The 25,505-nt window shown below is 39.7% G+C and overlaps 1 protein-coding gene across 2 annotated transcripts in view; it reads right to left on the bottom strand.

Moving 5' to 3' along the window:
- FNDC3B (fibronectin type III domain containing 3B) overlaps positions 1-25,505 on the bottom strand; it is a 332,684-nt gene that overhangs the window by 239,174 nt on the left and 68,005 nt on the right. For both annotated transcript variants that reach the window (XM_067466047.1, XM_060767521.2), the window contains one exon: positions 20,472-20,610. In XM_067466047.1, the coding sequence (XP_067322148.1) occupies positions 20,472-20,582 (111 nt within the window). In that variant the 5' untranslated portion in view covers positions 20,583-20,610. The remainder of the gene's footprint in view (positions 1-20,471; positions 20,611-25,505) is intronic.

Below are 25,505 nucleotides of genomic sequence, written 5' to 3'. Positions count from 1 at the left end.
TATATGAGCAATTATTGGTGAAAGTTAGTATACTGAAGCAACATCTACAGAAACTCTTAACATGCATGAATCCATTTCATGATGCTCGAAACATCCTTTGGTTTATGGTTTTACTTCAAGATGTTATCACTAGAAAATGGAATGTGGAAGGCAGCTGCATGCTAAACAAAAAAGCTCATGATGTGCTCATGATGGCAAAATAAATTCATTCCACACACACATTTTGATATAGCAATGCTAGAAACCTATATAAACAACCGTGTCCCATTCCACCTCTCCCCCCCCCCCCTTTTTTTTTTTTATTTTCCCTTTCCTCAAAAAGCGGTTTCAAAAGGCATGGCATCTTTCTCAAGCATGAACTTCCAAATACCAATGGAGAAAGCTATTTATAGTAGCTGTTTACATTATACAATTTAACAAGCAGCCTTATTCTGATCACAGCGAGAGGCTGTCTACATTTATTTTAGGCAGTGTTCAAAAGGGGCATTTCCGAATGGCAGAAAGTTTCCTCAGTTTGGCACAGAGGACCCTGCAGAACTGCATGTTGCATAGCACAGGCAAATCTTTAAAAAATAATATAAATACTGTACTGTACTTGGAGGTATTTCTGACAAAAATGTGCTGGGATTTACTTTTATAATTTTTACTATATACTCACAGGCAGTCAAACACAGAGACATGGACAAATAAATAGCAAAATTGGGTACAAAGTTATTCTTAGTGTCATATCACTAAGAAACAGAGTAATGGATGAGGATGTACGGACAGAAATATATGTGATTTCCATCAAGCAGGACCATTCCAGTGGCCTGCAGGAGGCAATTGTTTTCTATTTCGCAAATGCAATGTTTGCTATTTATTTTTGTGGGGAAAGGGAAACTTATGGAGAAGTAACAGCGTCCAGTTGCCCTAGGTTTAATTCCTGGCACCTTCCTTTTTAAAAAAAAAAAAAAAAAGAAACAATGTAGTCTTCCAGATGCTCAATGTATTGTCGAAGGCTTTCATGGCCGGAATCACTGGGTTGTTGTAGGTTTTTCCAGGCTATATGGCCATGTTCTAGAGGCATTTTCTCCTGACGTTTCACCTGCATGGCAAGCATCCTCAGAGGTAGTGAGGTCTGTTGGAAGTAGGAAAATGGGTTTATATATCTGTGGAATGACCAGGGTGGGACAAAAGACTTTTGTCTGCTGCAGCTAGGTGTGAATGTTTCAACTGACCACCTTGATTAGCATTTAATTGCTTGGAAGTGCCTGGGGGGAATCTTTTGTTGAGAGTGATTTGATGTGCCTGATTGTTTACTCTCTGTTGTTTTGCTGTTGTAATTTTTGAGCTTTTTAATACTGGTAGCCAGAGTTTGTTCATTTTCATGGTTTCTTCCTTTCTGTTGAAATTGTCCACATGCTTGTGGATTTGACATGGTGGTTTTGAGAGTGGTCCAGCATTTCTGTGTTCTCCTGGACACAGCATATTATTTGAGATGTATTCTTAAATTGTACTCTTAAGATTCATTCATATCCAGCTCACTTGGATGACACTGCGGAATCTTAAGCGCCTTCAAACCAGCCCTCTGGGATCAAGAGGAAGATTTTGGCCTTCAACATAGGTCATTGGGCTAGGGTTGTGAATGCTCAGGCATTCACAGCCATTGAGAAAGAGGGAACTCGGAAAGCTTCTAAGCTGCAAAACTCCTTGGACCCAAGACTTCAAAGTCCTACGAGGAATGGAGCTGGGCATGTGAATTGGGGCAGTTAAAGGGACCACACAACACCGATGCTTCAACAGCTCCATTGGCTACCAGTCTATTTCTGGTCCCAATCCAAGGTGCTTAATATGGCCAAAATCTTATGTTATATTTGTTTTAGTTTACAATCTACATTGAATTTCATTTTGGAAGAAAAAGTTGGGTACACATTAAGACTAATAATAACAGTCATATTAATAGTATCATTATATTTGATCTTAATGTAAACATGGAGTGAGTTGTGCCCTAGGCTGCTAATCCAATATATTCGTAATATAAGAAAGGAAATTTTGATTAGGAAGAATTTCATAACAGTGAGAATTGTTTGACATTTTAGGAAATTCTTTTTTTAAAGTGATGGTCTCTCCTTTCTTAAAGAGAGGATGCATGCCCACCCCTGTGTTTTCCTTCAGCTGCAGATGATTAGAGTAGGCAAACCTTAGGTAAACAAACAAACAAAATGAAAAACATGCAATTATTAACTCTGTAAAACAGGAGCAAGAAGTTAAAGTGAAATGCTCCAGTTATTTATCTCACAAGAGACAAGCAGAAAATATGGTCTACAATACAAATAGTGAAAGGTGCCCCTGTGCTCTTAAATCCAAGTATGCTCTCTAGCTCCAAGTACTTGGATGTTTCCAGTTATGTTTGTTTATTCTTTACAGTTAGTGTCTTATAGTTGCATCAGACGTTTTCACCTCATGGGCAATATCTGTATTCAACTCAAGGTCAACTGAAGTTGCGGTGCATAGCAGTGTCATCAATGTGTCAACACACATTCCTAGCTGGTTTATCTGTGTTCTGAAATTTGTAGTATCATTGTTTTCAGTGTGCATTTGGTTGTCCATAGTTGCACATGGGGATTTATGCAACCTCAGTGTATGAGTTCAACATGTAGCCTCCCCTTCACCACATTGTTTGAAAACTTAAGTGTGCAGGAATAAGGCAACATTGCTGCCCTATTCAAAATTACTGAAATCCTTCTGCGGCTACAGCAATAATAGAAATTTGTGATAGGGTTATGACCTTTCTATAGATAGACCTCATCATAGAACTATCAAAATATCAGAGAGCCTTTCTTTTCCAGGACACAGATAAAAAAATTACTGCATAGAGAACATAGCTTTGAAATAACAGTAATTCTGCAAGAGCGCATAGTCGTGACTAAATTATAAGTTCTAGAAATGGAAAATGCTACGATAGACCATTCTGTTAGGTTTGCAGCAAGATTTGCACAAGACGCTGATTAGGAGAGACGGAACAACGACACCACAATCAGAGTCTCAGAGGAGATAAAAATAAACTAACAAAAGCCAGCCCATCCACGACCTCGGCTCAATCAGCAGTTAAGAGACATCTGCCCTCCAGCCTGCAAACTGTTATGAATTATTCACATGGATCATCGCTTCCCTTCAAATAAAACACAACACTCAGAACAAAGTGATAAAGCTCGGAGATGGAAACGTGTGTGTCCTTCTTTAAAGAGATGCTTTTTATTTAAATGAATGTCATAGCAGTAACAATAAAGATGCTACACTTTTAAGGCTCTGCTCTCCAGAAATTACATGTCTCCGTTGAGATCTATTATTATTATTATTATTATTATTATTATTATTCTGACACAAAAACATAGTATGACAGAGCAAATGAGATATATATGGTGGATTTCATATCACAAAATCACATCCCAAGCATTTAGGACTCTGTGATGTATTTTTAAATGATGTGTGATTGTGTACAGATCCAATTAAGGTGGCCTTTTGCAGTTGACAGATCATGATTTTGTCAATGCTCATTGTTTCCAAATGCCTGCTGAGATCTTTTGGCATGGCACCCAGTGTGCCGATGACCACTGGGACCACCTGTACTGGTTTATGCCAGAATCTTTGCAGTTCAATTTTGAGGTCCTGAAATTGGCTGAGTTTTTCCTGTTGTTTTCGTCAATTTGACTGTCACCTGGTATGGCGACATCAATAATCCATTTTTTTTCCCACAATTGTGATGTCTGGTGTATTGTGTTCCAAAACTTTGTCAGTCTGGATTCAAAAGTCCCACAGTATTTTTGCATGTTCATTTCCCACTACCTTTGCAGGTTTATGATCCCACCAGTTCTTTACTACTTGCAGGTGGTATTTGTGATGTAAGTTCCAATGACACAGAGTTGTGCCTCTGTTTGTAGTCCGTCTGTGCAATTTTCTTGCAGCAGCTGAGGATATGATCCATGGTTTCATCAGCTTCCTTGCACAGTCTGCAATTTTGGGTCATCAATTGATTTTTTGATCCTGGCCTTAATGGCATTTGTTCTGATTGCTTGCTTCTGGGCTGCAAGAATCGGGCCTTCTGTCTCCTTCTATATTGTTCTGTTAGTGAGCCATAACCATTATCATCATCATCATCATCATCATCGTTTACAACTCCATAGCCCACATACACTTTGGCACACAAATGCATATTCAATCCTAAAGAAAAATTATTTCCCCAAAATAAATTGAATCAATGCTCAAATTTGCCTTGGTTGCATGACCTCTACATGTTTCACTAAGGATTCAGCCAGGAGGGAAATACTCTCTGCACATGCACAAGGTACCTCTTGACTACTATGGTATACAAAATACTAGCATTCAAGCCAGGTCAGTTTTGTTATATATCAGGACAGAGAAGTCCCTTCTACATCTTCCAATATTTATTTCTGGCATGGCTCAGCACTGCAACTACACTGCAAACCAGAGAGTCACCCCAAGATATTGAAGCAGCTTTAGCATCTTAATATTAATTTATTCACAGATCAGATACATGAAAATAAAACAAAATGCTGTCATTCTCATCCTCAGCATTTCTCCAATCTGCCTTAAATTGCAATAGCAACCAGGTTCTACCAAGAAAAGGTAGTTTGTTTGTTTTTCAAAAAGCAGGGAGGCATGTTGATTCCATTCCTCCCCTGCAATCTAACAAGGCAGAAGGAGGGAATCTCTTGACGCTTCCCTGACAACCAGCATCAGTGTGACAGTTCTATATTTTTGCTTCAAGCATCATTGAAGTAAGAGTCTGAGATACTGGCAGGTATTGTGACACTTCAAACCTCTCTTCTTAACATAATACCCACACCGGCATACATAAAACAGAAATGTGTCCTCTTTACTGAGGTATAATAGAGACCTCATCATGGGGAAGACCTGCCTATGCTTAGAGTTCACAACTCATTTTTAACAGTTATGAATTCAAGACACAGGGACACATTGAGCATGTTTACACAAAACATAATAATAGAGATATTTTTAGAGCTAGGGTGGCGTAGTATGAAAAGGACCTGGGATAAGAAACCACCCAACATTTTTCATTTGAAATGCATTAGCCCAGAGAGTTTAGAGGAATTTAAGGGAATCTCTGTGGCCCAAGAACTAACTTTACAACCCTAGGACTGGAATAGCTTCCTAAGAGCATCAGAACACACCTGATCTTTGAAGCTAAGCAGGGTCAACCCTGGTTCGTACTTGGATAGCAAACCACGAATAAATGCCTGATGCTATAGACTATATTTCACAGAAAGAAACTGGCAACACCACATCTGAATATTCATAGAATCATAGAATCAAAGAGTTGGAAGAGGCCTCCTGGGCCATCCAGTCCAACCCCCTGCCAAGAAGCAGGAATATTGCATTCAAATCACCCCTGACAGATGGCCATCCAGCCTCTGTTTAAAAGCTTCCAAAAAAGGAGCCTCCACCACACTCCGGGGCAGAGAGTTCCACTGCTGAACGGCTCTCACAGTCAGGAAGTTCTTCCTCATGTTCAGGTGGAATCTCCTCTCTTGTAGTTTGAAGCCATTGCATGCTTCAAGTCCAAAGTGTCACCATAAATCAATTGGTGACTTGAAAGCACATGCATACACTTTCAACCCATACATCTCATGTGACATGGAGTTCATGGGGTAACTTTGGGTCAATCTATATTTTCATTCATATATTTCCAAGTCATTCATTCATATATTTCCAAGTCATACGGTTCCGGCCCAGTGTATTTGTCCGAACGGATCTCCCTCTACATCCCACCTCGAAGTTTAAGATCTTCTGGGGAGGCCCTGCTCTCGACCCCGCCAGTGGCACAAGTGAGGCTGGCGGGGACGAGGAGCAGGGCCTTCTCAGTGGTGCCCCCCCACCTGTGGAACTCACTCCCCGGGGAGATCAGATCGACGACTTCCCTTCTAGCGTTTAGGAAAAAACTAAAGACCTGGATGTGGGACCAAGCTTTTGGCCATGCTGACAACTAACTAAAGGACCTGTCGATAGACAAGGACAATGGAATGGAATGGATATATGGACTCTGATATATGGACTCTGACATGAGATAGTTTTTATGATTTTATTAGGTATTGATGTTTTATTTTAATTGTTGAATTGTTATATTTTGTATTGTTTGTTGTGTGATTTGGGCATCTAATTATGCCTTCCCTGTAAGCCGCCCTGAGTCCCCCCGGGGTGAGAAGGGCGGGGTATAAGTAGATGAAATAAATAAATAAATAAATAATTTATTTAATCAATGTGGTAATATAACATTGAGCCATAGCACTTAAAAGTTGTTTCAGGATATTTTACCCAGTGCAAAAAAAAATGATTTTTTGTAATAAAACTGAGAAGTAAAGTAATTTCAGACTGCATTAATTCTACCATGTAGATGCACTCAGTAGGACAGTGAACTCACACCACATTTTAGCATGCAATCTAAAGGAGGTATCCATGTTGTTAAACCCTACTCCCAGAATAAACTCAGCACCTTGGATAATTATTTACAAAGATCAGATTTACCACTGCCAGTAACACATGGCTCAATGCTATAAGAACTCTATAATCTTACATCACGCTGCAGTCCCTCATAATTTACTCTTGCAGACCATGAGATGTTATTGTTATTCTTTCTTCCTGCTCAGGGCGGTTCTTCACTGATCCTAAAGAGGGGCTCGAACCAGTGTCCCAGATGCCAACTCAAGCCCTCTTGGAGGCCCAAAAAGGATTCCCTGAGCATCATGGCAGTGGCAGGAACTCCCTACTGTCCAGCCTCACCAAACATAGTTCATTGCCACTGGGCAGGGCCTCAAATTCTACCTCCCCATCCCCCTACTCTCAGCCTCTTTCACAAGTCTCAGGAACCACAAGAAGTCTGATGCAATGTGTAGCCCACACCTGAGATGTTAATTTCCTTATCTGTGGTTTGTAAAGTATAACAACAACAACAACAACAACAACAACAACAACAACAACGGGTAGGATCACAAGCCTGAAAAGATTACAGAAAATGAACACATCAAACTACTCTGGGACTTCCGAATTCATACTGACAGAGTTTTGAAGCACAATACTCCTACCTCACAATCATGTTAAAAAACAAAGTATGAATTGTTGATGTTGCAATCCCAGATGACAGCAGGATTGAAGAGAAATAACTGGAAAAGCTGACATGATACACAGATTTAAAGATTGAACTGCAAATACTCTGGCACAAGTCAGTAAAGGTGGTCCCAGTGGTGATCAGCACACTGGGTGCAGTACCTAAAGACCTTGGCCTGCACTTAAACACAATCAGCACTGACAAAATTACCATCTGTCAGCTGCACAAGGCCACCCTACTAGGATCTGCACACATTATTTGATGATACATCACACAGTCCTAGACACTTGGGAAGTGCCCAGCGTGTGATCCAATACAACAGCCAGGAGAGTGATCTTGTTTGCTGTGAACTAATCTTGTGTTTCAAATTATTATTATTATTATTATTATTATTATTATTATTATTATTTCTCACCTGCCTCTCCCCCCTCCCATGGATTGAAGTGGGTCACAGCACAGTTAAAACACACAAATACTATATAAAAATTCTACAAACACATTAAAATTCATAAAAGATATAGATCAAAACATTTCTGTAAAATACACAAAACATATCTGGTCACTCCTTTTTTTGTTTCCTTAGGGTTGTGCCACTTAAATCTTAATATGCCAAGAGAGGAAGTACAACTGACCCTTCTCATTTGTGGATTTGACTTCTATGGATTTTATTATTTTCAGATTCGATTGATCTCTGGGTTCTCCAGTGCAACACTTCTGAACAACTTCTGTGGGAAGCGAACCACAGAGTTGCATCAGAGGACCTGGGATTTCCTAGAGAAGTATTCTCCGTGATTCAAAAAAGTGTGTATTTTTATTTGTGTTTTTTACACTTTTGCAGAGGTCCTGCAGACCTAGTCCCAGATAATGTGGAGGGCTGACTGCACTTGTTTAAAAAGAGAGGGAGAGATTCAGTGACAGAGAGAGAAAAAGAGAAAAAGCAAACTACCTTACAATATGTTTCTCAACATCTGTTTCAACTATTAAGGTCTACGTTCTTTCTTATTTGTTGTACAGGATGATATTACCGGTCTATAAATGGCACTGAAGCAATATAAAACAAGATCTGCGTTATTCTTGTTCCTATCTGATATAGGATTAACTGCCTCTGTATTTTTTTCAGATACAGCAGCTTTCCAGGAAGCTGAGAGCACATCCATTGCCACGTTCCTTGTTTGCACAGAACTCTATAAATCTATATTTATAATTTGTAGAACTCCTCGCTGCCTGGTATTGCAAAATGGCCAAGGAAGGGACACTGAAGCAGCATGCATTGTTCCCCAGAAGCATTCTCCTGACCTATTTACAAATGGAATTACTTTCACCAAATGACAACGCAAATTATTTCTTCTATATTTTACAAGCACTGCTGGGTGCAAAGTGCTGGGATACAAATGGGTCTGATTTGGGGGGTGGGGGGTGGAACAGCTGTGTCTTATTAAAATAAGATTGAACAATGAATTTGTAAGTGTAGTACTGTAGATTTTTCTCTGTTGAAATTTATTTTGTTAGTTTGGTCCCAGCTCTCTAATTTCTTAAGATCATTCTGGATTCTGATCCTGTCTTCTGGTATATTAGTTATCTCTCCTGGTTGATGTCATACACAAATTTGACAATCATGACTTCTATCCCATCATCCAAGTAATTGAAAAAGATGCCATATACCTGGTTTCAACATTTCAAAAAAGCAACACATGTCTAATGGTCCTACAAGAAAAAGAGGCTTGGGTGACAATCCCCTTTCTCCAATTACATTTTTGTATTGCTTCCTGTAAGCAAATTCTTCTAATATCTCTCACTCTAGTTTATTGCTTATTCTTGCTTATGAGTTATTTATTGTTTTGTATTATTGCTGTTATTGTTTATTGTTGTATTGTGGGCTCGGCCTCATGTAAACCACACCGAATCCCTTGAGGAGATCATAGCGGGGTACAAATAAAGTTATTTATTATTATTATTATTATGGCAATACTGACTAAACATGTAGAATTGTGTTTCTCAATCTTCCTAATGCTGTGACCCCTTAATACAGTTCCTCATGTTGTGGTGACCCCCAACCACAACATTATTTTTGTTGCTGCTTCATAACTGTAATTTTGCTACTGTTATGAATTGTAATGTAAATATCCAATATGCAGAATTTATTTTCATTCACTAGACCAAATTTGGCACGAATACCCGATACACTCAAATCCGAATACTGATGGGGTTTTGGGGGGGGGGTCAATTTTGTCATTTGGGACTTGTAGTTCCTGGGATTTATAGTTCCCCTATAATCAAAGACCATTTGAACTCCATAAACAATGGAATTGAACCAAACTTGGCAGACAGAATCAACTGGATGGTCTGGTGGGCATCGGACTTGAGTTTGTGAGTTGTACTTCACCTACACCCAGAGAGCACTGTGGGCTCAAACAATGATGGCTCTGGACCAAACTTGACACAAATACTCAATACACCCAAAGTGAACACTGGTGGAGTTTGGGGAAAATAGACCTTGACATTTGGGAGTTGTAGTTGCTGGGATTTATAGTTCACCTACAATCAAAGAGCATTCTGAACCCTGCCGATAGAATTGGGCCAAATTTCCCACACGGAACCTCCATGACCAACAGAAAATACTGAGTTTTCTGGTGGTCTTTGGCGACCATTCTGACACCCCTTCATGACCCCCCTAGGGGTCCTGACCCCCAGGTTGAGAAACACTGCTCTAGAATGGCAACACTGACTAAACATGTAGAGGAATTTAAAAGCAAACATATTTTATGCCTTTAGATTTATTTTGCAGACTCTTTCTTTGAAAATTGCTTGCAAATGCTGCTTGTCTGCCATGAAACTGTAGTACAGTATTCCCAGAAGCTAAGACAATAATTTCTGAGCTGAGAGAGAGAGAGAAAGAGAGTGAGTGAGAGAGAGAGAGAGATTGCTGTAAAGAGCTAGTAACAACATACTTTTTGCTCCGGCGCTATAATCAGACAACCACAGTCCCAACTCTGGAATTTTCTTGCTGCTTCCTCCAAAGCACAGATCCAACAATGAAGACTCTTCATTAGCTCTTCTGTTATGGACTGATGGCTATGGCTCAGCCAGATTGTTCTGTTGGGTGCAGTCCATCCAAAGCTAAGTTTGGAGTTACGGCAATTCAGTACTGACTGCCCAAGGCTCTGGATTCAGTTTATAAGACTCTGTCTGAGCTTCAATCTATTTACCCTGGCTTAAAATTGCCATTCTTTATGAAACTAACTATTGGGGAATATATAGTTCTGCCTGTTCAACTAATCCTCTCCAGCAGCTTCCTTCCTCTACCACTTAACACAGCTAAGATTTGTGGTATTAACTGGAAGCTACAACACAGTTGAAAAGAGGTCAGTGCAATCTGTTATTTAGGCAAGCAAACCTAAAAGCACTAGGCAGGCAAAAGAGGTTTCCATAGGCAGTAAGGAAGTGAGAAAAACAGGTGAGAAAGTGAGAAAAACTGCAGGAAAAATGTCATTTCTTTATTGCAATTCTGGGTATATCTGCTAGACTGAGAAAGAAAAGTGTTAATAGCTTCAAACATGCTGTTTTATAAAAGAATTTGGGATGGCATGGGGTTACATCATGCAGAGATTTTTTGTGTGTGTCAGGAGCAACTTGAGAAACTGCAAGTCTCTTCTGGTGTGAGAGAAAAGGCCGCCTGCAAGGACATTGCCAGGGGACACCCGGATGTTTAGATGTTTTACCGTCCCTGTGGGAGACTTCTCTCATGTCTCTGCAAGGGGAGCTGGAGCTGACATAGGGAGCTCATCCATGCTCTCCCCAGATTTGAACCTCTGACCTGTCAATCTTCATGCAGAGAAAAATCCCAAGCATTGGTTAAATCCAGAACCCCGGAGTAGTTATATGTGCCCACAGATTTTGGTACCATAGAATTGCATCACTGCCAAATCACTACCAATGTCAACTAGGAAAATGTCAAGTTATCAAAATGTCCTCATGACTGGGATGATAGGAAAATCATACCATAAGGCTCTAGATTTCAATGTCCTAAATTCAGAACATTAGGGAGCCCCTCGTGGTGCAGCGGCTTAAACCACTGAGCTGCTGAACTTGCTGACTGAAAAGTCAGTTGTTCGAATCCAGAGAGTGGGGTGAACTTCTGCTGTTAGCCCCAGCTTCCGCCAACCTAACAGTTTGAAAACATGCAAATGTTAGTAGATCAATAGGTACCGCTCCAGTGGGAAGGTAACAGTGCTCCATGCTGGCTACATGACCTTGGAGGTGTCTACAGACAATGCTGGCTCTTCGGCTTGGAGATGAACATCAACCCCCAGAGTTGGACATGACTAGACTTAATGTCAAGGGGAAACCTTTACCTTTACCTTAAATTTAGTACTGCATACTAAGCTTTTGATTCCTTACCAATAAGAATAACGTATAATACATACACAGGGGCTGTCACTGGAGGCTGTTTCCACATTGCATAGCCCACTGTAAGAGGATTTGTAATTTTGAGAAATATCTGCCATTAAATAGTTCTGAAGCCAAAAACAAACCACAAACCCCAGGATCCTACAGAATGAAGCCAGATCAGTTAAAGTGGTGTCAAATTGCTATAATTCTGCAGTGTGGATAGGAGAGACCTCTGCTCTGCCGTAACTGTGTTTAAATGGGGAGAAGATGACACATCAAGAAGACAATGTACCTGGATACACCAGCCTTTGAGAAACCAACAGGCTGGAATCAAGAAAGACTTTGATCTTGACTAACAAGAATGTTGAAAGAAGGCACAACTAAATCTGGCTGCCAAAAACCCAGAGAAGAACTTTTTGTGAGGAGGCTTTGTGCTTCCAGAGGATGTTTTCATCCTGAAACCATCCTATCTCAATCACAGACATTTACAGAGGTCCCAAAGCCATCATCTTCCATATGTAATATTCTCATGGTCTCCTACTGCTTTGTCTGCCCTTTTTTTTGTCTTATCACAGAAAATCCAACAAGGAGGAAAGAAGGTTTTCAATTTCTGGCCTTAGAGGAGTCCAGTTGGCAAGCACTGCCTGTTCTTTTGTTTTGGACAGCCCCAGCAAAGGCTTTTCTCCCCTTTCTTCATCTTCCAACAAGTGCAGAAATCTAAATGATGTACTGGAATGGGAGGATGGTTGTACTATTTTCAGTCTCCTTGTCTGCATTACTTCCTCTCTCCTCTATGTGCAAAGTTACTTTCCCCACTTACACTAACCTTGTCCAGGAATGCTGGAGCAGCTAACTTTATCCTCTACCCTTTGCCCTGAAAACATATTGATTCCCAGTGTCTCTCAGGGTGCATCTGCAAGGGTTGAATTAAAAGTAATGCCTCCACCTTTGCAACTCAACAGATTGCAGTACCGGTATGCGGCAGGTACCGGCTTGTTCAGTAGACTCTCATCTACAGTTCCATTTGGCAGGAAGCCTTAGCATTGAACAGCTGTGTTGTTAAAGTGCAAAATATGGAACCCTGCACAGACTGTTGGTCAATGCAACTTAATTCTTTGAATTCTTGAAGGCAGAAGGTGTCACCCCAAGGAGATTCATCAGATAATGCAAGTGGTTTATGATGTGAGTACTGTGCATCACTGGGTGAGTAAGTTTAAAGATGTTGAGGTGGGAACATCTGACTTGCATGAAAAACAAAGAGTTGGATGTCCTGTGACAGCAACCATCGAGTTTCACAAGCAAAAGGTTGACAGATTGATTCAGGATTATTGTCGTATCACTCAGAGAGAAATTTCAAGCACAATCGGCATTTCACAAGAACGTGTGGGTCACATTATTGCTTTGCTTGGCTATCAGAAGATCTGTGCATGATGGGTTACGGAAACAGAGTGTTGACTTCTTCCGTGACAGCTTCAGAAAACTTGTTAATCATTGGCAAAAATGTATCCAATTGTCTGGTGATTATGTGGAAAAGTGAATAGTGGTAGTTAAAGAGAACATTCTAAGGATGATTTCTGCGTTTAATTTATTAAAATATTTCCATCTAAACCCAAGTAACAAAGGTAGAGGCATTACTTTTCATTCAACCCTCGTACACTATAGAATGAACGCAATTTGACACCACTTTGAAAGCCATGACTTAATACTACACAATCTTGGGAACTGTAATTTTGCAAGGTCGTTTTGCCTTCTCTGTCAAAGGGTTTCGGTGCCTCATCAAACTATCCATAGAAATCCATAGCACTGAAACACAGAAGTTAAAGTGGTGTTAAATTGCATTAATTGTACAGTGTGGTCAAGAAGTTCCTGTAGGAGTTCATTACAACTACAAGTAGGGTTTTTTTTTAAAGAGAGAACAAACAAGACAGAAGGAAGCTGCTGCAAGAAAATAGGAAAATACTGGAGTGAATTTATGCAATAGAATAGGAAAGACTGTTCCCTAAGCCTGGTTCTGACACCAAACACTGGCTGCACTTTTCTGGGCTTGCCAGGTGAGAAGGGGCAATGTTTAATTTTCGGAAAGAGACCCGCAGGGGACTCAGGCTTACATGGAGCAATGCCATCTGGGCTACTGGCCCTTCCTGACTCTATGGGAGTGTCAGACTGCCAATTCCTGGGCAGAAAGAAAAACAAACACTGCATGTGTTTACAGGTTTTGCTTAATTATTTTTCTAACGTTGGCTTCTCAGACAAGAGATCATTAACAACATCAGGGTATTTCAATTTAGGCACCATTCTAAATGTATCCCTCAGGGTACAGGGTGAGAGTTTCTCCCCTGCACCAAAAATCTAGAGTCCATTTAATTAGTCCCATTTACTGAGGGTGCATCTACTTTGTAGAATTAATGGAGCTGGATCATCACTTTAACCGCAATGGCTCAATGCTATGGAATCATGGTGGTTGGAGTTTGTCAAAGCCTTTAGCCTTCCCTGCAAATAGGGCTGTTGCCCCACTAAACTACAAATCCCAGGATTCCATATCATTGAGCCATGGCAGTTAAACTGTATTACTTCTACGGTGAAGATGCACCCTGTGTCTCAATAATTAAGAAACCTAAGCCCATTTATTGGCATAGGTTCATTTTAAGCAGGTTATATGAAGGGTTTTTTTCTCATGTCAGGATAATCTTGAAAAACAGCAAATCACTTCTGGTGTGAGAGAACTGGGCACCTGCAAGGATGTTGCCCAGGGAATGCCCAGATGTTTTACTATCCTATGGGAGGTTTCTCTAATGTCCCCACATAGGAAGCTGGAGCCGACAGATAGGAGCTCACCCAGCTCCCCAAATTCAAACTGCCAGCCTTTGATCAGCAGTTCTGCTGACACAAGGGTTTAACCCACTGCACCATTTAGGGGCTTCTGGGTTATATGAGTGAAAATAGACAACAGAAATGTATTTTTCCTCTGGTCCATCTATGTTTGTATTAGAACAGAGGTTCTCAGCCTGAGGGTCCCCAGATGTTTTGGCCTACAATTCACAGAAATTCTAGCAAGTTAACCAGCTGTTAGGATTTCTGGAAGTTGAAGGCCAAAACATTTGGGGACCCACAAGTTGGGAACCACTGGGAAGTAGCAGCAAATAATGAAAGGACCAAGGTAGTGACATCTCCAGCCCACCCCTGTTCAAATATCAACCAGCATGCTAACGTCTTAAGTCAAGAATAGTTTTCTAAGATCTACAGAGATAGTTGCAGGGACACCTCAGCAAGCAAGAGTCCAAAAGTGGCAAGCTAAAACTTGGAATCTCAAGCCATGGCTGATACCAAATGAGAGACTCCTCTTGGGTTAAGAAATGGGGGCAAAGTGGAGTCCACAACATGCGAATGTGGAGAAGAGCAAACCACAGACCACCTATTACAATGCAGTCCGAGCCCTGCCACATGCACAATGGAGGACCTCCTTATAGAAACACCAGAGGCACTCCAAGTGGCCAGTTACTAGTCAAAGACATTTAATATAATGCCAAGTTTTAAAACTTTGTGCTTTTTTATACATTACAACTGTACCCTTGTTCGCTTATGATACGATAAATAAAAATAAATCTCAGGACTTCCAACTGTTTGAGACTGCAGTTTTTCAGCAGTAACCTCTGAAGAAGTCTCGAACAGAAACATAGTTATATCAGAGGAAAAGAACATTTTTGTGAATCCAGATGCTTCTTCTCCTTACTGGGTTTCTGGACTGATATCTCCTTTTCCACCCACATGTCTGGGCCTAATACAAGACTTTTCACACACAACATGTCATCTACTTTGGGAAGGATTTTCTTTGAAGGTTTGCTTGTTCACTTCCTTGAATAGCAGAAGCTTTTCACAAAGGCACTCGCTGAATTAGAGACTCTGACAACCCAGGAATATTTGTGTCTTGCTTAAAGGAACTTCTGTAAGATGGAACTGACAACCCATTCCTCTTTAGCTATTGATGCAAAAAGGCTTTGCCAACTCTTGCTACACTTCGAAGGTACTCAGAAGTGGGGAATGGAGACAAAAACATCCCCACTATTCAGGGTTGTTTCTTCGCTGTCTACAGCCCCACATTCTGTATCAACTCCTTCTCCACAAGAACAGCAAATGGAAATTAGGAGGGGGGGGGGAGCATGAAGCACGTTTTCCAGACAACACCCCCTCAGCTTTCTCCTCCCACACCAATCACTTAGAAATAAAATGGATGCAATGTAAGCCTCCCTTTCAGAGTTTGTTGGTGCACCATGACATCAGCATCAGAGACGGAGCCAAGTTCAGAACTCCATCTGGGACAAATAATGTTGGGGCGCATTGTGCTCTCTTTTGTTTATACACAATGATGGAGAACGTCTTGGTGGTAAGCAAACTCAATCCAAAGATTTATTTCTTAAGTCTTCCAAAACCATTGTTGTGACTTCATGCTAACTTTTCCTGATAGTTATTTAAAGGGAGAGTTTTTTGCCTGCCCTCACTTCTCACTTTCTCTCCTTCCCCTCCCTAAAGAAAGTTCATTGTTCCTAAGAGCTATAATAAGTTCCAATGATGGAGCATTCACTTGAAAATTCAGAGAAGAAAGCTGAGGCATAAAACAAAAGTCATCACAGGCTATTGTGATCTCATGCTTATCCGCTTTCCAAAATATTCCAAGAGACCTCTTCAGATTGTTAGTGTGGATACAATGGATGTATATTGGGAAGCAGCAGTGCTAGAATTTCTATCTACCCAGCCAAACAATGCATACAGGTTCATTTGAAGGGCTGATAAAAATATCTTGCATGTATGGTTTCTTCTAATAATGTGAAAAAATGCTGGGTTGTGAAACAGACTTTGCTCGAGTTCTTTCTCTCATACACATGCCCACACATGCAGAAAAAGAGAGTAAAGTTTTTCAGATACGTTCATGAAAAACTTCCTCTAGCTATTTCTGTCTCTCCCACAAAGTCTTTCTCAAATCCAGTCAGTTTTCTCCTCATTTTCCAGTTTAACTTTTGAAGATTTAATTATGTGTGGATTTGATTTCTATAGGTCTTCTGGGGCAACTTTATGGTCAACATCTTCCAGAAATTACGAATCTAGATCATCTAGTATAATTCCCAGCAGACCTAAAGACTTCTAGAGAGAAAACCTCCACAGGAATCTATAGGTCTTCCAATGGTCAACTTCTGTTGGAAGTTGATAATCGTTGATAGCAGTTACACTAGAGCAGTGGTTTTCACCCTGTGGGTCCCCAGATGTTTTGGCCTTCAACTCCCAGAATTCCTAACAGCTGGTAAACTGGCTGTGATTTCTGGGAGTTGTAGGCCAAAACACCTGAGGACCCACATGTTAAAAACCACCACACTAGAGGATCTCAAGAGGTGTTATTTCGGGTTCACAAGAAATGTGGTTCTTATATCTTCATGCAGGTTCTCCAGCTCTAACTTCATGAAAATAGAGGGCCTATTGTACTGTCGTTTTTGTTTTTGTTTTGGTTGGGGGGGGGGGGGCGGTCGTATTGAACATACACATCACAGATTAGCAGCAGCACAGATTAGCAGCAGCATGCCTGGATTGATTGAGTTCTGTGATTCTAAAGCACAGCAGTTGAGGTTAGAATTTTCTCTCTGCATTGTTTTTTTCCCACAAGAAAGATTAAACATGTTCTACTAAAACATATCAAAGATAGTTTAGTAGGAATAGGTCAAGCTTAAATATTTATCTATTACTATCATAAATGTTTCTTCTCTTACTCAAGTGTCAACTCACTGGGCACATCCTTGTTGTTTTCATTGGCCAATGTTTTGAACAACATCCAGCTCAGTAGGCAGAAGGAAGTTGCTTGACTTTTTTTAAAAAAAAACCAGCTGGTGGTAGGTGGAGAAGGAAAAAGGGTTCTTGGACAACATTTGATATAAGCAGCTGCAAAAGGTCAGGAGATGAACGAGACCAGAACAACAAGCCATGAATCAGTGCTACAGCACATGCTTTGCAGACAGAAAATATATCTTGGAAAGTAAAGAGTGTATTTTTAAAAAATGTTAGAGGGTAATTCCTTCAACTTCTGTTAAAATGCCCCTGAAATGCCTTTTGGAAATAAGCATTGTTTCTTATACCAATAAAGTCACTTTATTCTCAATCATAATCTTACTTTTGTACCCTAGCTGCCCCAGCTCCAAATGTGTCACGGATAATTATGACCTAAATCCAATTGTTGGCCTCAACAGATCCATTAAATCAGTGATAAGTCAACTCAGTTAAATCAAAACATATGTGGTTTGGTTCAAGCCTTTCACTTCTGTGGATACCAAAATCCATAAATGCTCAAATCCCATTATATCCAATGACACATATACATATCCCGAGTTTCTAAGTTAGTAGGGCAGGAAACTGGCTCTGAATTTTAGTCTGATTTTTAAAGGGGCTATCCAAGGTTTGAAATGATTTGGAGAACAGAGCCCAGCTCCTTGGATAGCAAGTGGATTAAAACGAAGACAGTCATCAGGTGCCAGGGCTTATTCTGATTCCCTCCACATCCTTCTTTATGTAACAGTTGGAAAGCCACTTAGGATCTGTTAAATTTTCTAGAAGGCCAGCATTATTGGCTATTTTGTCGCACACCATCATCATCAGCAACTGACTCTAACTGAAGTAGACCTACAAAACATGCATCCTGAAAAGCGCTTTTTCCATAGGCATCAACTTCAGAGAGCAGAAGTATGCCTTACTCATGTAAAATCAATTTCATTTGTACTTGTTCACTCTCTCAATTTATGATTATGCAATATAGGTAATATGCTGGTCAGAACCATAACTAAGGCTTGGCATCAGACTGAATAAGGTCTTTTGATCTCTCTTTAATTTGGAATGACCATCTGTCATCACCCGAGCATATATAAAGAGAAACGTGCAATGCGGATGTTCCAAAATTAGGACCCTCCTCATCTCTCTACTCCCACCGATGTAACCCAGTTCATTTTGCTTTTTGATTATGTCTGCCCCACTGTGTCCATGTCTCCCTTTACAAAGAAGCCATATAAAACTTCCAAGGAAGGAAAATGAAAATCAAGCACTCTTATGAGCTAATTGGGCAAAAGCAAAAGAGATCAGAGTTTGGTCATAGTCTATCTAGCAAACTTATTGCTGGGAGCCTAATGTATATTATCTTGAAATCGGTCCACAAAGAAGGAGAAAATAATTGAAATAGATGCACATTAAGACTGAAGTCTTCATTTGCCACGTGAAAATTAGTTTGCTTTTATCTAGAGAGACTTACTTTTAAGTAAACCATAGGAAAGTAACTTTTTTAAAAGTTTAAGCCTAAAAATCTTCCAGCCAACATGTTCACATTACAGGATAGGGTTGGATAGGTTCGTTTGGAAGAGCCTGAAAGTCAGAAAAAACTTCCAAATTTTGACTTCTGAAGCAGTTTTGAACCATGCAGGAAAGGTGGTGGTGGTGGGGGGGGGGGGGGGGGAGGAGGCGAATTTGAACCACTTACCTTTTACTTTTCAGAAATATTATATAATGTTTGGATGTCTCCCAAGGTTATTTTAATTTTCACAACCATTAAGCAACTTTGGTAAAGGCAAGGGAATTTTAAAAATCTCATGCCTTCCATGCTGCGGCCGATGCAAGGAGGGAAGCAGTGGGTGTGGCTAATCACAGCCATCTTTAACTGTAGTAGTTTGTGAAGGCCAGGCCTCTAATGGTAGAGACTGCAAAAGGCCCTGCTGTCAAAGTACAGTTCCCACATTGCCTTGCTACTCATTAGCCAAAATGGCTGAAGGACCCAAAATAGCTGTTTATAGGAATGGATGTGTTTTGAGCGTCTATAGAAATAATCGGATGGATGTGTCTTGAGGGTCCTCTCCAACTCAGTGGAGGAAGCAAATGGATGTCAGGAGAGTTTAGATGGTGCCTTCCTGCCCATAAGAAGGGGGTCAGTCTAGATGACCCTTGATGGCGTCTGTACTATGATTTCTGTTCTCCACCAATTTAACACAGTTTGTGCCACACAAGCAAAGTGTTTGTAGTATAACAACTACTTTCAAACCAGGAACAAATTTTCTTTATTATTAATTTTTTTTATAAAAACTTTGAAAATTTGCCAAAAACCCATGGATAAGTCAAAGGCGAGCTAACAACGGTCCGTGTGTTCTAACACTGTAGCAAGTTTCATAAGGATTGGTCTGAAAATGAGGGAGGGAGAACTCCTTGCAGTTTCCCCAGTGCCAGTGCTGTTTTTTTCCTACTGCGCATGTGTGTCCGCATCAACGAAGTGATTCAGAAGTTTTGAATTTTTTTAAAAACAACTCAGAAATAACTTTAGAATTGAACCACCAGTGCCCCCTACATCTGAAACGAGTTTTGAGCCATTTTTTTTGATCAACCAAGCCTATTACAGGATATAGCACCAGGGCCACAATATGGAAGTAAGAAGTTACAATTAATCGCATTACACGGAACAAGTTATTTTGTGAGTAATGATAGTATAACAAAACCACACTTCAAACATAACTAAAGAAGTAAGAACCAAGCTGCTTTATTGCTGTAATGAGTAATGGTTTCTAGCTACTTTTAAAGTTACCATGTTAGGGGTATTTTATAAAACATTCTAGAGTGATTTTTCAATTTTGCAACTTTACCACAAATAATGGGACAATAATGAGAAATATCCAAGTAATGTAACAAGTAACTTGCTTTCACCATTGTGAATAGGGAAGTCAATAGGGTATACTGTAAAATCCATAATAGGTAACAGAACCTATTAATTTTTGAAAGTAGCTTTCCACGCAACCCTAACCCTGGGAGTCTGAGTCCAAGAAAGAAATGTCTCAGGCTCTGAAGCAGACACACAAAAAATGGACTGTTAAGTCACACTGCTAAGAAATACTTTATGTATTAAAGGCTCATTGAAGAAAACCAAAAGAGAGCTCAGCTTCCCACATTTACTGACCTGCTGCGTCCCATCTCCATTGACTAAGTGAGGCATCATGGCTACCTCCCCGTTCAGCAATGATGGCAACTCCAGTGGGATTTGGTCGGTCATCATCATTGTGACGTACATTCATGGAGAATTTTCCTGGGCGGGCCTCCTAGAAGAAATAAACATGGATAAAGTCTTTGAAAAAAAGAATAATGATAACATTTGGCAAATTCATTCAAGAGTCGATGCTAGTAGAGATGGGAAAAGTTGCTGTTTTGTCTTATAACACAACGTGGCTGGTTATGATTATTGGGAATTAGGGATTGTAATTCAAAAAACAAAGTTTTTCATGCTCAGGTCACCAGTAGAACCTGTTGTGCTTCTAGACTTCTTAACACTTCTTAAGAAATCATTGTTCTTTTGCTGCAAGCTGCAAGTTGAATGGCAATCGTTTTCTCATACTATTAGAAGGTATTCATCTCTGCCACCCCCCTTTTTACAGCTCACTGCATTCTTCCCATTCCAGTGTCTATTTCACTATAATTCCTTCTGTTATCTAAGCAACATCACTTTCATACATGTAGAATTCACAGACACATATCTACTGTACGTTTTGTAGTAGCACCCTATTTATCACCTGGTTTTAATCTATGGTTTGAATCGCTTTCCCAAACTTTTCCAGCTGTATTTGAAAAACACCACTGAAAAGTATGCTGAAGATTTCTGAAATGATATTAACACTGAAGTCATCTAGCAAAATGGTTAGAAGGGCTGAGAAGGAAATAATTTCTGGTTCTTTTAGGGAATTCACATTTGGAATGACATCGGATCACGGTTTTTGGATTATGTGATTTTAATGCTTTATATTTGTTAAAATTGTTCTTCATTTTAATTATTGTATTTAAGTGGGGGTTTTTAAACTACAAATAAGATAGGTGCAGTGTCCATAGGAATTCATTCATATTTTTTTCCAAATTAGAATCCGGCCCTTCAACAGTTTGAAGGACTAGGTTCTTGTGGGTTTTTTCGGGCTATAGGGCCATGTTCTACAGGCATTTCTCCTGACGTTTCGCCTGCATCTATGGCAAGCATCCTCAGAGGTAAATAATAAATAGTCCAAAAATCATATCATAAGTATGTATTTTAAATAATTTTATTAATAGCAATTTTAATACAATATCATAAAATGGGGAAAGAAGGGCAGGAAAAAGATTTGAGTAAAAAAAAGTTGGTTTTTTTTTTAAAAAAAAAAACCTATCTAGGGATATAGGTTAAAAGGAGAAAGGGAATAATTTTAAAAGGAAGGGTTTTTTTTTGGTTTGACCTCCAATCTTCTTCATCATGGTTAAAAAAGAAAAGTATTCATTTTATTTTAATTCTTGATCAATTTTGCTTCCCCTCATTCACCCTTCTCCAATGTGGAAACAGTTTTTGTTTATATCTTTGCTTAAACTATATTATCATTTTCATTTCCTCTTGTTTCAAATACTCTTTACATAATGTCCAGTCTGTTGTTGTTGGTTGTTGTTTTGACATTGCCTTGATGGTTTGCAAGTAACTGAGTTTGTTTATCCATGTTCATTATTTCTGCTATTTTCAGGAGCCATTGATCTATTGATGGTACTTCTTTCATTCTCCAAGTTCATGCATATGTTATTCTAGCAGCCATCACTAAATAACTTTTTACCTAAATCCATATCTGTTATGCCCAGTAAGAAGTATTCTGGTTTCATTTGTATTTTAGTCTTAAAATTCCTTCCAGTAATTTCTTGCTACCTTGCAGATCCACCATATATGGTAGAAAGTACCTACATGGGCTTCACATTTCCAATATTTGTCCTGTATGCTTTTCTAACACTTTGCCAACTTTTGGGGAGTTATATACAATTTTTGTACCCGTTCTCTTTCAAATCATAAGCACATGTATGCTTTAAGTTATGATTCCAAATTCTTTCCCAATCTTCTAATTTAATTGTATGCCCAAAATGACATATTTTAAAAAGTTCTCTCTCTCTTTTTCCTTATATTGATAGTTAAAACTACCAATATACCCAACTCACTTGCTGGCATGCTTATAAAAGGTCTATTGAGAAGATCCTTGGAGATTGCAAGACTGACACGAGACAATGTAAAGGTATTAAGAATGGGACACAAACCAGTCAACCTTAATCAGGAAGGTCACTGTTCCAAAGCAAATAGGGATGTTCCAATACAGTCATTACACTTTATAACAGTAAGGAAACAGAAGTGGCTAAGGCAGAATTAGTGTGGAACAGGTACACAGTTTTTTGAGCAAAACCAAGCACTCAACTCACAGAATTGTCACTTTGTGCGCAAGTTTGTAAACAAGAAAATTAAGAATGCAGGAAGCCAGATGAATTTTTAGCAACAGACGACATTTTCCATGGCATCACTGAGCTGCTGCAAAACAAAAGGAACCAAGTATAGACTAAGCTACTTCAGTCACAAAGAGCATGGATGGCAAAATAATCATTCCAAATCAATACAGATAAAGCTTTGTTATCTCTTTAAACTTTGCATGCATCCTTTGAGCTTACCTAGAATTGCACTGAAATGCACTGCCTGGGCTTTCCCATACACAGATATACCAGTTTTCTGCTAGCACTGCCTATTTGTTTTAGGCACACTTAAATCCAGGAAATAAGGGAAATTTCACAATATTGCCAGCTCAATCTGTAGATCCAGGAAGTGAGGCTATGCTTCAAACCGTTATAACCACCATAAGGTAATTATTTTGTCATTTGACCCTCGTTGCAATCAACTGGTGTGCCAAATTGATAATGCAATACCCAGCAGTTCTGTAATTAAATGATCTGCTTTTTTTAAAAAAGCCAACAACTTAAATTAAGCCAAGATGTCAACAAGTAATACACAGATTTGCCTCGTATGGCTATCATCTGATAGATAAGACCAAAAGCAGCATTTTCCCCAAGAAATGCTCATTTATGGCCAGTTAATCTGAATCAATGAATGAAAGCAGTTAGAGTTTCAACTACAGTGCTCAGCAACACAACTCCCTTTGGCACTCACAATTTCACCTACCAAAGCTCTTTTTCCTTCTGTACCCACCATGTGGTCTGCAGCAATGAGCGTTAGTGTACCCAGAGTGTTATCATGCCACTTCCAGCCAATACTTTGACTGCTCCCCCCCCCTCTGTTTTAGAAGGTTTGAGGGGGGGGGGCAGGATGTTAGTGAAATGAATGAAGAGATCTGGAGCAATTTTAGGCAAAATTTGCCTAAAAATAAATATTATAAAAAATATTTTAAAAAAATATTTGGAGGACTTGGGTACTTTGGAGAGCTTCTGGGGTTTTCCCAAAAGCCTCATGGAACCGAAAGTCCATATTTTGCCCACCCCGGCTACTGCGTTACAATCGCAGGCATACTGAGAAATAGAAATGGCCAACTGGTAAATAGAAATGGCCAACTGGTACTTTTCTGTAGAATTGCCAGGTGTCATTCAAGCTGGGAAACCAATTCAATTGTCTGAACAAGAACATCAGCCCACATCCCTATGCATGTAGGTTGTTTGAATGTAAATTCTATGGGTAGCAGCCCTGCAAGCACAAAAACACACAGCTATTTAACACTACCTAATTATTCAGAAATTATAAAGAGGACTAAAGCTGTATACAATATCAACTCAAATAGAATATATGGTGGGGTTTTGGGTTAAGTAATTTGCTCCCTACTTCCCTGTTGTCCCACCACCGCCAATTAACGCTCTCTTTACAGATTCATTTCCCTTTGCCCTCCCAAACATGGTCAGTATCACTGACTATAAATAAACAGTTCAGTTTTCTGTCTCACAACTGCTATTGTCAGGACAACTATTTAAAGAGCAAACCTCTTGCTTAATGTTTCAGTAACTAAGCACACTTCAAACACACTTAGATTTCCTGTCACACCCAGAGATGCTAGGAATAGATCCTGATAAGGACGGAAAGGGACAAGGATTAAGACCGAATCACAAGGCAACGTGGCAAAATAAAAGCATTTCTTTATATAAATAATATAACCCATTCACTTCATAAATGCATCCCTAAATAAATAAGGAACAGTGTGTGTGTGTAGATCTACATGGATTGTTAGGCTGTGGCTTCCATCTGTCCTACAAACCTCCAACTTACAAACGACTCATAGTAAAGAACAGGGGTGAGACAACAGGAAGTGAGGGAAATCTACTACTAGGAAGGGAAATTCACTCCTGGAAGGGTTGTGATGGGGAAAAGGAGTCTCAATTGAAGCTTTATCATCAATCCTTGTTTCCATAACAAGCCATTTTTTTTCCAAAATCAAATTATCTCAGGGACAGAATGTGAGGTGTAATCTTTTGAACAGGGGCACAGACAGCAAAAGAAATGCCACAGGGCAGCCATATATATATATATATATATGGCTGGTGTTGCACTTTAAAATGTTCTGACTTACAAACAAATTCAGCTTAAGAACAAACCTACATAACCTTGTTCATAGCTTCCAGACTGCCTGTATATAACATCATAGATAGGACATGGGACACAGCTTGGAGGGAGGACCACAAAAGGAATGGGAAACAAAAAGCATTAGGAAAAGAGGAAGACCAGATTCCAGACCGACTGATTCAATTAAAAAAAAAACATAACTCTGAATCTGCAAGACAAGATTAGGGATGTTGATGATATGGGGTGATGAGGACCGTATCTTATTCATAGTGTCACCAGAAGTTTAAGTTGACTTGATGGCAATTAACAGCAGGAACAAATGATCATTAGCTACACCAGTGATTCTCAACTTGTAGGTCCCCAGATATTTTGGTCTCCAACTCCCAGAAATCCTAGCAGCTGGTAAACCACAGAGCTAGACAGATTATTTTTGCTCCTATGGTAATGGCGGGAACATATTCCAGGGCGAATCACTGACCAGGCTCACAAATAACAATTACAGACCACAATTCACTAGTTGCATTCTCCCATTCATGGCAACACTTGCTTATCAGAGATGTGAAATATGGTTACTGCAGGAGTGGGAGAACTAGCCTTCATCCATGTGGCTAGTTTGTG

The sequence above is a fragment of the Anolis sagrei genome, chromosome 3 (assembly GCF_037176765.1).
Source record: "Anolis sagrei isolate rAnoSag1 chromosome 3, rAnoSag1.mat, whole genome shotgun sequence".
Lineage (NCBI taxonomy): Eukaryota > Metazoa > Chordata > Lepidosauria > Squamata > Dactyloidae > Anolis > Anolis sagrei.
Note: the sequence above shows the minus strand (reverse complement) of the source record. Positions and strands in the feature narration are given on the sequence as shown.